Source organism: Phaethon aethereus, assembly GCF_964289735.1.
Source record: "Phaethon aethereus genome assembly, chromosome: 9".
In the NCBI taxonomy this organism is placed as follows: domain Eukaryota; kingdom Metazoa; phylum Chordata; class Aves; order Phaethontiformes; family Phaethontidae; genus Phaethon; species Phaethon aethereus.
Window position 1 is genome coordinate 17965563 of NC_138585.1, and position 11612 is coordinate 17977174.

The following is an 11612-nucleotide window of genomic DNA, read 5'->3' on the forward strand; positions in this document are numbered from 1 at the left end:
ACAACCTGACTAAAGCTTCTACATGAAACTTGGGCCTCTCTGAAATGAAGATTGCTTGATGTTGCCAGGGTGGGAACTTGTTCTGCAGTCAGACTAACTGTGAATGTGGACAACTCTTGCTTGTAAAGTAGTCTAAGGTCTGTGGACAGGAAAGTGGTAATGAAAGTTCAAGAACAACAGAAGACTAATTTTTCAGATCATATAAATGAACTCGATGCATCATATGGAAGAACATTCCAGTTTTTAGAAACCAGAAACATGGATGAGGGAGCACAAGCTCATGTCTTCTAGAATGTTTTAAAACTGCATTGGTGCAAACTACATGCAAGTTCTGCTTTGGCTCTTTACAGAGCATATTGCCCAGAAGCTGGGCAGACCTGTTCCCTCTTAGCTAGCCAGTGCCTCCTTTCAGATGAATTTGGTGATTCATCCTTATTCAATTGCAAGAAGCCTAAACAAACTGCAATATGAGGAAGTGTACAGAAACCTCAAAACAAAGGGGCATTTAAGCCAATTAAAGCTGCTACCTTGTTAGTTTGTAAATGCACAGCAGATGAGCATTTTAAGTGAATAAGCAGCTAAAGATCTACTGGCCTAACAAATTGGAAGCTCAATTTGATGGAGCTTCTGTTTGGATTTCTCAACTTCTGAATGCTGCATCAAACTAGTTCAAAACTTCAGTGACTATTTTAGGAATTGATAGGCAAGATTGTCATTGACTACAGTTTCTGTGTGTACAGCAGAAACCACGTAGAAGCTGGAAATAGAAGTCTTTCTGTCTGCAGAATAAAATAAAGTTCACAGAAGCTCTTAATGGTTTAATGGTATAACTATATCTTCATTACAGCTCTGTCCATCTATCGAAGAGGTTAATGCTCTGCTAGAATGATTTCCTAAACAGAAAAACAGTGGTGAGAGGAGTATTGGAAGAAACTCTGGGAGCTAGAAAGATTTGCATGGGGAACTTTGAGGATTCCAGAGAGTAGGACAGGATTTGACATAAAGTTTTGCCTACAAATGTTTGAGTGCTTGAGTACAGGTATGTGTTTATACTGACCACAAATACTAGTTTCATAACTTCATAATTATTCTGACCTACAGTTAATATTGTCCCTTCATGCTTATGTTCACTGTATTAATTCTTTCAGGAGACTTCTGAAGGACAGTAAAATATACCGCATAGCCTTAAATGGAACTTCATGGAGAAACTTATCCTGAACTGTTAAATATCTATATGGTGATCAACACTATGGAGATTATGGAGATCCAATTCTGATGAGAGACTGTACAGATGCAAATGAAATTGGTGATATCTTGTTTGACTTCCAAGATTTCAACAGAAAATGGATGTGCTTACTCACATGTTGAGAGGCTGAACTTAGCACCTTAACTATCCTATGAGACCCAGCTGACCTATTTGGGTTTTCTCCTCTTTGCTGTTCTGGCTGAAACATTACAGGGAAAAAGTGCATAAAGAAGCTGAATTGTGGTCCCTCAAGAGTTGGATGTGAATTTGTTGTTGCAAACCACGACTGGATATTTCTAATCTACAGCATGAATGCTATGTAAGAAAGCGGAGCATGTAAGCTTGCCAAATGTTGGCAAACCAAATTAAACAGGATAACTGTCTACAGTGTCTTCACTCTAGTGAACACAGTGCATTAAAAAAACACTTTGTGCTAGTTTGTATCAGAACAAAGACAAGTTGGCAACCCACAACTTACCAAGGGAGCTGGGGGCAAGCCATAAAAAAATACCCCTGGGTTAAGGAAGTACATTATTAGTGTTACTTTGTTATGAAAAAGGATGCTAAATATGTACATCTAACAGTACACACTAACTCTAAAGATGACAGAAGGATGTGTTGAAAGGGTAAGTGAGGGTTGAGTAAAAAGCTATTCTATAGCTTGACAGGGTAACTCTCCCATCTTCTGGAGAAAAAAGGTGTAATCAAATTTCGTGCATTTGAGATTATAGGACCAGCTGTACATAAATACTTGCAGAAATAAGACTTGGCTAAAATTCTAGAGGAATGAATCTTCAGTTACCCACTGAACTGATGTTTGACTATAGTCAATAAGTCTGCATTTTCATAGTACTAGACTACCTGTAGATGTTAAGTGTAGCAACTGTGAGTGCCTTCAAAACAGAGTTGATGAACATGCATACAAGCTCTGTTAACAAATATTGTTTCTCAGCTGACAAGCTATAAATTTTTTGCTGGCTGCTTTCAGTCTTTTACTGCAACATACTTACTGGCTGGTCAGTGTTCAATTTTTAACTGGTGCCATAAAAATTCTTAGGACAAGTGTAATAAAGGACAACGAATATCAGCATCAAATACTTCTCCTTTAGTTTTAATCTCTTTAAAATAGCAAAATTCAGTTGAGGGAGTAAATGTTTCTGGCTTGAATTTCAGGACACTAGCCACAACGTGCTTCTGCACTAGTGTCATAGAGGAAGGAAAGCATAACTCTGCATTTAAAGTTAGAGGGTAGATTTGGACTATAATTTAACTTCCACAGCAGCATGTCCCAATCAGTTGGAAAGCTCGTAATTAACCACTTCTCAGGAACCACAAGTAAACAATTTATCTGAGGAAATTTTGATTATTCAATATGAACTGGATTTCCAGCTGCTGTGCCTGTTCCAGTGCTAAAGAAAGTATTTTGGAAGTCTACTTCCTCAGTTATGCTCTCTGCCCTATCAACCAAGCTTGCTACACAAGGAATCTAACACAGCTGTACCCTAGGTGTAATGCTGTAGCAGTTTCTTGTGCTAAAAGCAAGGTAGTTTGAAGTGCCAAGTTTGCAGGCTGTGCTTATTTTGGTGGAGTTGAACTCCCTCCCTCCTGGGAGAGGAGGAAAAAGTTTTCAAGTATTCAAAGTACAAATTTAACACCTTCTGAGAACATATTTCTTCCTTTCTATTGAGTAAATTAAATTAGCACATACAGCAGTAGAGTGGGCAGAAGATAAAGCATCTCTTTAAAATGTAATGCTTTCTAGAATACATGCTTGCTCTTAGAAAACGAAGTAGAAGTCTGAGCTGATGGCTGCCTGACGGAGAGCATGGGCACAAGCAGCTTCCTGTGTGGATGGCGCAGTGTCTCAAGGCTTCCTCTCATACATGAGGAATGTCTGTTCAGCCACTCTTCTGGTTTATTAAAATGAGGACTGTCTGTTCAGACACTCTTCTGGTTTACCAAAGGCATACATAGATGTTTTTTCAACTATTTTAACTTGCTAAAAGTTCAAATTATGAAATGTTTCTCAGACTTTATATTACCTGGCCCCTATGGCAACTATCTAAGTACTCCAGCATGTTTTTGGAGAAGCACAGTCAAGTTTTTGCCTAGAACTGTCCTGTCAGAAGTAATTTTTTTTTTGTAAGAACAAGGAAAGGAAGACTAAACTTGAGGTACTTCAGCGTGGAAGTGCAGAGTGTTTCTACTAAAGCTTTTTGTCCATGCTATGGCTACTTGAGATAACAGGCATTTACCTTAGTTTTGTCAAACACCCTCCCAAAGGGCTAAAAGCATTTTCTACTTTAGCCAACAAACAACAAAATGGGTTATTTCATCCAAAGCTGAACAAAGGCCTTCATGTAAATTCTGCTACCCAGCAAAGACTATATACAAACACATGCAAAAAGCACTCAAAAGTTTGTTCCCTAGGCTTAACTTTCCAGGCTCTCCTCATTTTTACCAACAGCTTGGTCTTGCCAGAAGCTTATTCTTCTAACTGCCAGCACAAAAGGTTTTTAAAGCATGTTTTGACAGCTAAAATACACCTTCATAAATAAAAAGGACTGTCAATAGTGCTAGTGCAGAAGCAAAGGAACCAGATGCAATACTAACAGCTGCGGGAGAGGACAAGGATTCAAAAGTTAAGCATCTGCTTATAGTTTGATAGCAGCTATCTGTCTAAATCCAGCCTAGAAAATTAGATCCTGCTATAGCTGGCATAGAGATTATGAACATCTCACAGGACAAAAAAAAACCTCTTTAGAAATAATAATATTAGATCAAGAGGGTATTTTGTTCACTTCTCTTTTCATTGTAGGAAACAAAAAACAAACCAACTCTCAATAATTTTGTGGTGTCTAAAGGTCAAGCGAGCAAGCTTGCATTTGTCTTCCAAGCTTAGGGGAATCTATTATAGTAAAATATAGCAGTTGTATTTTATGTGTGGTGTATTTCTCCCACCCTTAGTTTGCACATGGGCCATGAGGTTGAGCCTTTCTCTACTTCACTGAAATCCTGGGTTGGATGGGTGCACACAGGATCTCATTTCTCTTCCAAGCTCTGACCTATCTCATTTCACCAGCATTAAATTCATATTCAGATAACACAGACATGAAATGAGAATGCTCTTTGAAAGCCACAACATTAAATTTTTTTAAATGAACTCTACAGAAAGGTATTAACATCTTGAATATGCCAGGGTTAGCAATAAAAGACACTGTACAACTAACACAACGCATGCCACTACCTCACAGTATGAAAAGGAACAAGGTATTTTGCTGCTTCTGGACCTGAAGACCAGGAGTTTCCTTTCCAAGCAGAGGTGTCCAAGTGTAGGCCGCCGGCGAAGGGATGGGATCCTCCTGGGACCGAGGGCACCGGGCGCCGAGCTACTTCACCTGCCCTGTCAGCTGTCCTCGCTGCCGACGCGGGGGGGTCCCGCTGCCCCGAGGCCGCCGCCTTCCAGCGCTGCCTCTCTCCTCCGGCCGCCCGGCGGACAGCTCCGGCGCGGCGGGAGCGGGGAGGCGGCGGCCGTCCCCCACCCGGGGCGGGGGGGGGGGTTGGCCGTCTGCCACCGTCCCGATGGGGACCCCCGCGCCTCACAGCAGCCCCCCGCAGGGCTGGAGCCAGGCCCCAGCGCTACGGGGGCTCCTTCGCCGCAGCCCCCCGCCCAGCAGGCTCACGGCCGGTCCCAGCCCCGCGGGGGTGCAGCCGCTTCCAGGGGGAGGGACACCCCCTCTCGCCACCGGAGGGGGAGGACGCCACTGGGAACAGCCCAGCCGGGAAGGCGTTTCCATGACAACCCACCTTTCCGCCCCGGCGGCCCTGCACCCGCCCTCGCCGCAGGGGGCGATGACTCCTTGTTACCCCTCAGCCCCCCCCCCCCGCCCGGCCGGGTTCCGCCCGCCCGCCCGCCTCACGGCCCCCGTCGAGAGGATACAGCTTGAAGCCCCGGAGGATCTCCTTGGCCCGCTCGTCCGTGGCCGACATGGTCCTGCCGCGCCGCGCCGCGGGCGGACGGGGCTGGGCCGGGCTGGCCTGGCTGCGCGGGCCTGGGCGGGAAGGCGGCGGTGACAGCGGCGCCTCAGGACCCCCCCACCCCTCCCCGCTTACTCCCTCGCACCCGCCACTGGCCGGCGCAACCAACCCGAGCGGCGTCCCGCCGCCCCGCCCTCCGGCCTGCCGCTCCGACCAGTCATCCGCCGTCATCGCCCCGCTGCCCCGCCTTCTGGCCCATGAAGGACGGCGCGTCTGGCCAATCAGACGGCATGGCTCCCCGCCCGCCCCCCCCACCCCCCCGCATTCAAGGGCGGCTGCGCAGCGGTCGTTAAGACGTACGCCCCGGCTGAGCCTGACGTCGCCGGGGGACGGGAGTCGCTGCAGGACAAATCTTTCCCCTCCGCTCCGCCGTTGTGAGGCTGGGCCGCGGGGCGGCGCGGGCCGGGACCGGCGGAGGGAGCGGGCAGGCGCCCCTGCAGGCGAGGGGGGGCCTGGGGGATGTAGTCCGAGGGGGGGGGCGAGAAGCCGCCGCAGGCCTGGTAGCGCTCGCCCGCCCGGGCGAAGGCCGCCTGGGCCGTGCCACAGCTGCTGGGGCTCGGTTGGCGCTTCTCCTCACGCGGTGGGCAGGTCTGGCCCCGAACTGCCCTTCGGGCTGCTTGGCGGCGGCCCAGCCGAGCTCCAGCCACGAGTTGGGGTGTTGCCGGGGACCTGGGCACTTGCTTTGGTTCAGGCCCAGGGCAACTTCTGCGAGTGCTGGGGCCGGAGCTAACAGCCCAGCCAGCGTTATGGGGAAGTTTAAAATATTTTTTTTTTTTTCCCCTGGAACAAAAGGAACCTTCTTTGTACTGCAGAAATTTGTCCTTTGTGTAGCAAAGTAGATTGTGAGGGAAAGCCTTTGGTTCATTAGTGCATCACAGAAGCCAGGTTAGTCTTTAACATGAGCATGACAAGTTAACTCCTCCATTAACAATCTGAGCGTGGGTAATACAAAACATTGATAAGTCATGAGAAAAATAAAGGCAGCAGTTGTAATTTAGGCTCAGAACAAGGCCAGCAAACAATCAGGGGGATATCAATATGTTCATGGCTCTGCTTGCCTCCAGATCAGCCATGGTACAAATGAGGAGAACATGAACATTAATAAAGGCCACGTTTAATGCATAAGGATGAGGCCACTGCCAGTATAACCAATAAGAGATCTTAATAATAAAAATAGGTAGCATTTATTTCCCTGATACATGTGATCCATGCTCTGTTCTACATCATCAGTTTAAAAGTGTATGAACAGATAATTTTGAATCTGGGCAGAGTGCCAGGGGTATGCTATGCTAATAGATATCTATCTTTTATTAAGAGTGCTTCCTGGGTTTTAGATAGGCTGTGTAATTGCATGCTATCTAAGGAAGAGGAACTGAAGATCACCGAGGAGAAAAGACTGATGAGAAAGGGTGAGCAAGAAAATGCGAACCTGAAGAAAGCAGAAACAAATGGTCCTGTGTGGGGGAAGAGCTTATCAGGTGGAAGTATGACATGCTGGTTTACACAAGACCAGGAACTCAATCCTGCCTCTGTTCAGGCTCCTCAGAGATGAAGGAGCCAGACACCAAATAGATCTTGCAGTGAGAAACTCTGGCAGTGTTGAAGGACTTCTCTAGCACAGGTGTAGGAGTGTTTCCAGAATTCAGAGTTGAGGCCTTTGTGTATTCTGGCCAAATCCCAAATTCACCTTGCTATGCAGGGAAGCTCAGGCCTCTCATTTTTTAATTTTTGAAAATCACGAAAGAGTTTATGGATGAAATGTGGAGTTCTTGTGACTGGTCTGGGCATAAGCAGCAATGGAACATGTGACACCGTAACTTCCAGGACACACTCTCAGCCCTCTCCTTGATGAGGCCAGGTGGTAATTTTCTTGCCAATGACACATCAGAATTGGGACTTTAGGAGAGGAAGCTCCAGAATTGTGTCCCAGGGTACCAGGAGGTGCACACCTACAAGGGGCAAAGCTTGTGCCGCCAGCCAAGCATGCAGGAGGCAGACACCAACAGGATAAGCAGCTGGGGGCACAGGGTGCTGAAGAGCCTGAAGAACCAGATCCCAAACTCGGTGTGATGGAAGCTGCAGGACAGAGGGACGTCACTCTGTGCTGTTAATCACACCCTTCCTCGTCTCTGTCCCTTACAGGTGATTTTGCAGCCTCGTGCCTTGGCTTCTGACTGAGAGAAACCATGTTCTCCCAGTCTCTCTCTGGGGCTCCATGACCCCACTGCTTGGGGAGGTTACTCTGGATTTATGGTTTCTTTTCTCAGGCAATGCAGGGAAATAAGGTGAATTATCTGCTGCCTAAAAGGGACCTGGACTGCAGAATCACAAGGAGAAAAGATGTGGTGAGTCAAGAGATAATGCCAACATTAAAAGATGAAATGGATTAACATTTCCCTGCACACAGGAAGTTGCGTGGGTGGAGCAAGAGGTTGCAGTAGTGGTTTAAAAGGGGATGAGACAGCTGGGCATCCTTGTATTTTTCTCTTAGAAAAAAAAATCCATTCCAAAAGCTGAGCTTAGCTGATGCTATCCTCCAAAGTCCACGTCAGCCAGCCAGGCTGGCTGTCAGTAGTTGGGAGGTGTCAGAACAGCCTGACTAACAGACCTTCCTGGCTGACCTACATGGGGCTAACACAGCTGATTTTTTACCCACAGGCTCCAGCAGGAGGTTGCAAAAACGATTCGTGGGAAATAGCTTACAATCATATATTTCCATTTCTATTTCAGCTAGGGATTTCAGCTTTAACGACTCTTGAGACAAATGAGGCCACGCACTGCTTGCCCAAGGCAACTGTTCCAGCGTGTCTGCAGGGTGACATGAACTGTGGTGGAGGGCCTCTTTAGGATGTGATTAAAGAGGTAATTCTTCCCCCCGTGCAGATGAGATCTAAGTGTGGCTTAAGTAAATTACTGAATGGCTTGTTACAGCCCTGGCTGAGTTCCCTTTCTGTGCAGGGCCTACTTTTTTTACATCCAATTTGCTGTGAAGCCCAGAATGTCACAACAGCATCACAACACCTGCATCTCTGCACTTGTCTGACACCCCTTTCTCTGGAAGATGGGGCCCCGGGGACCCACTGTGGATGGTTCTGAGGCACAGGCTAAGCACCCTCAGTTTTCCTAATAGTTGCTGATGTTCATTCCCTGAAAGCTCCCCCCTCCTGAGGGTGCCAGTCCACGATTTGATCTTAAGGGACTAGCCGATTGAAAGCCAGAAGCGCTTTGCTCTCAGCTAAAGGATTTTTAACAGAAGCATGTTTTATTCGCAGTGTGGCACACATGAGTGTACAGACCTTGGGGAGGGTAACAACCCTAAAAGGCCTCTTGTTCCCACCCCTGCTCTTCTATCCTCTCAAGAGTCTTTTGGCTCCTAATCTGCGTCCTGGAGAGGATCCCAATCCTTCCAGCTCCTTCCCTGCTCCTCCACACCCCACATCACGGACAGCTCTGCCCTTTGATTTGTCATTTGTGTGGGCCACTTTTCTATGGAGTTAAAAATCAGTTCTAGCACCTTGTGATCTTTCACCCATGTCTTGGCATTTTCCCATTTGCAGCCCAGGACTGGCTGGAGGCTGGTAGCCTCCATCGTCCTGCCCCGCAAGACCGTTCAATCCTTTGATGCTGTTAATAGCCTCATTTCAGCCTGGTTCTTGCCATAAAATGGAAGATCCAATCCCCACTGAAGGCTGTAGCATATGCATGGATTCAAAAGAGGAATGGGACCTGTTTGTGTGGAACAGACCCACGCTGTCAGAAGAAAGGGGGCCTGTCAGAACTAAAACATGGCCTTACAATGGTGGCCCTTCACACAGGTCATTTTGGAGTGCAGAACCCCGCGATGCTGCCACAGCATCGCATATTCCCGAGAGAGAGAAGCGGAAACTTCACTTGCTTGTAATTAAAACAGCTTCTCGGGACGTGGTGAGGCGGCGTTTGCTCTAGGGGCTGCTCTGGATGCCGCAGCTCAGCGGCAGCCGCCGCCAGCAGAGCCAGCCTGCCATCCCCCGCTCCGGGGGGGCCCAGCCAGCCTCCCCCCCGCCGCCACAGCGGCCCGGTTGCCGAGGGATGCCGGTGCGCCGTGCTCGGCGGCCGCCCGGGGACGGAACACTTAGCGCCCAGCCGCGCGTTCCGGGGGAAGGAGGCGCGCGCGGGACACCGGCACCGCCATCATGGCGGCCTGAGGCGCGGCGGGCACGGCGCCGGGAGCCGCAGGGCGGGAGGCCAGGCGGCGAGGCCGTCAGTGGAGAGGTAACGCCGGGGGAGGGAGGTGCCGCCCGCCTCTCCGCACACCGGCCCTTTCCCTTCCCCGCTCCGTGGCCGCGTCTCGGCGCTGCCGGCCGTACGGCTCTCCGAGCCCTGAGAAGCCAGCGGGGACCGGGGCGGCGGGGAGGGGCGAGAGGGCCCGTGGCGGGACCACGGGGAAATCATCCCCTTCGGCAGAGCTCGGCCCGCTCGGTGCGGCACGACTCCCGGCCCGGCGAGGCCCTCGGGCCCTCCCGGGTATCTGTGGGAACGGGAGGGCCGAGGGGCCTGGCTGGCTCCGTGCCTGCAGCCCGCCTCCCTGCTGCGGGGTCTGCATGCCCCTTCCAGCCGTGAAACCCTGTCAGGTCCCTTAGAAAGGCTGCAGCAAGGCGTGCCTGGGGGAGGAAGCCCGGTTTATCACTGCAGATGGGTTATTATTGTAGCCTTTGGGCAAGCTCCATGAAAGTGTCTTACATGTCTATTTCAGTCACTTCTCACCCAGGTAAGTCAGATGTGGAAAGAGCAGCGAGGTAGTCCCGGTGACATGGTTGTGCAGACAGGTTGCAATAGCAATGCAGTTGTTTGAATGTTAACTTGGAAAGGAACAAAGAATTGTCATTCTTTGCCTAGCAGGGCATGTATACAGGTAGCCAGACTTGTAACCTCATACACCAGTGTGCATTTTGATTATCTGCGAAGGAGGACAATGGCTTGGGAACCATGAAGTCTGGATTTCATTCCCAGCTCCCACTTCATGCACTGTCTTGAGAAAATTGTCTATCCTCTGTGTCTGTTTCCTTATCTGTGAGTGGGGAGTGTTATTGATGCACCCTCAGGTGTATTAGGAAGCCACATTGAGTGTTATTGCATTGCAGGGATTTCTCAGTCAAAACTGAGGTACTATTCAGTCAGGCTGCCTGTGTGACTGATGAAAAGAATCCCAAAGAGACTTTACACGGAGAACGAGAAAACTTTTTGTGGAGAGCGCAAAAGATTGTCTGCTCAGATTAGGACCATTTGTACCTGTGGGTCTAATAGGCTACCCTGCCTTCACAAGTCTTAATTTGGTTAGGCATGGTAAAACTGTGCAAGCACCTGTGTGACTGTACCACCACCACGAAGGCAGATGTGGTCCCAGTGGTCACAGAGAATGAGACAGGTTCTCTGGTGTCTGATTTTCTTCACCACAATTATCCAATACAAACGTAACACAAAAAAAACCTTATCTGCAAAGTTCTTTGTTTGTTGTCTGAATAATATGCTTTGGAAGCTTTTTCTTCGTTGTTTGTAAACAAATAACTTTGTTGAACTTGTTAATAAATAGCATTTTACATTTCAAAAGCAACATGTTGTGCTGGGAGACAACATGCACACCAGAAATGTCAGGCAACAGCTGAAGACAAAGACCTCTTTTTACAGGGACTTAAGTAGAGCCTTTGTAGAAAGGGTATTTTTATCACTTAAGCTTTCCAGTTAACCCAAAACACTTTAACTCTACAATGTAGACTTGGTAAGCTACTTACAGGTCACAGTTCTTTTTGCCTTTTAGGTTAAGAAAGCAAGAGGAATTACATACACATGCTTTGTCTATAGCTGATATCAAAGGAAAAGGTGTGATGTGTGGGCCTACAAGGTGGATAAATTCTTCACAGAGAATTAAGTTAGTTGCTGTTTTGAAGCTGTGTAGTGAGGAAGTCGTAGGTGGCCTCTAATAGAGGTAATAATAAACATCTGTGCAGTTGGCATTATTTGGCAGCATCAGCAGAAGGAAAAATCTGAAAACATCATGGACTCTAAACTCCTTTCCTACTAGCAGGAGTAGATCCTTTTAGGGAGCTGACCAGTCTTCAGAAATTTTGCTCAGGTGTTGTGTGAATTGTTTTTGCTCCCCAGGTAAAAGAGCATTCAAACCTGCTTGGGTTCCTGGCCTGCCCTCTGAATGCTGAAGAAAAACCTGGCTCTCCTGACACCAAAATGTTACTATGCTGAGCTTAACCTTCTGATCCACTTCCAGACAGAATTCATCAGAGGAGAAAGGATGTATTAATATAATGTTCTTTTATTGACAGATTGAAAACCTAGA

At 48.2% G+C, this 11612-nt stretch overlaps 1 protein-coding gene across 1 annotated transcript in view; it reads right to left on the reverse strand.

Annotated features, from left to right (window-relative positions):
* The window catches only part of PDE6D (phosphodiesterase 6D), a gene marked incomplete at both ends in the record, with an annotated part of 38164 nt that extends 32928 nt beyond the window's left edge, over positions 1-5236 (reverse strand). Inside the window, one exon of the mRNA XM_082003881.1 lies at positions 5187-5236. Within this exon, the coding sequence (XP_081860007.1) occupies positions 5187-5236 (50 nt within the window). The remainder of the gene's footprint in view (positions 1-5186) is intronic.
* Between the last annotated feature and the right edge of the window lie 6376 nt (positions 5237-11612).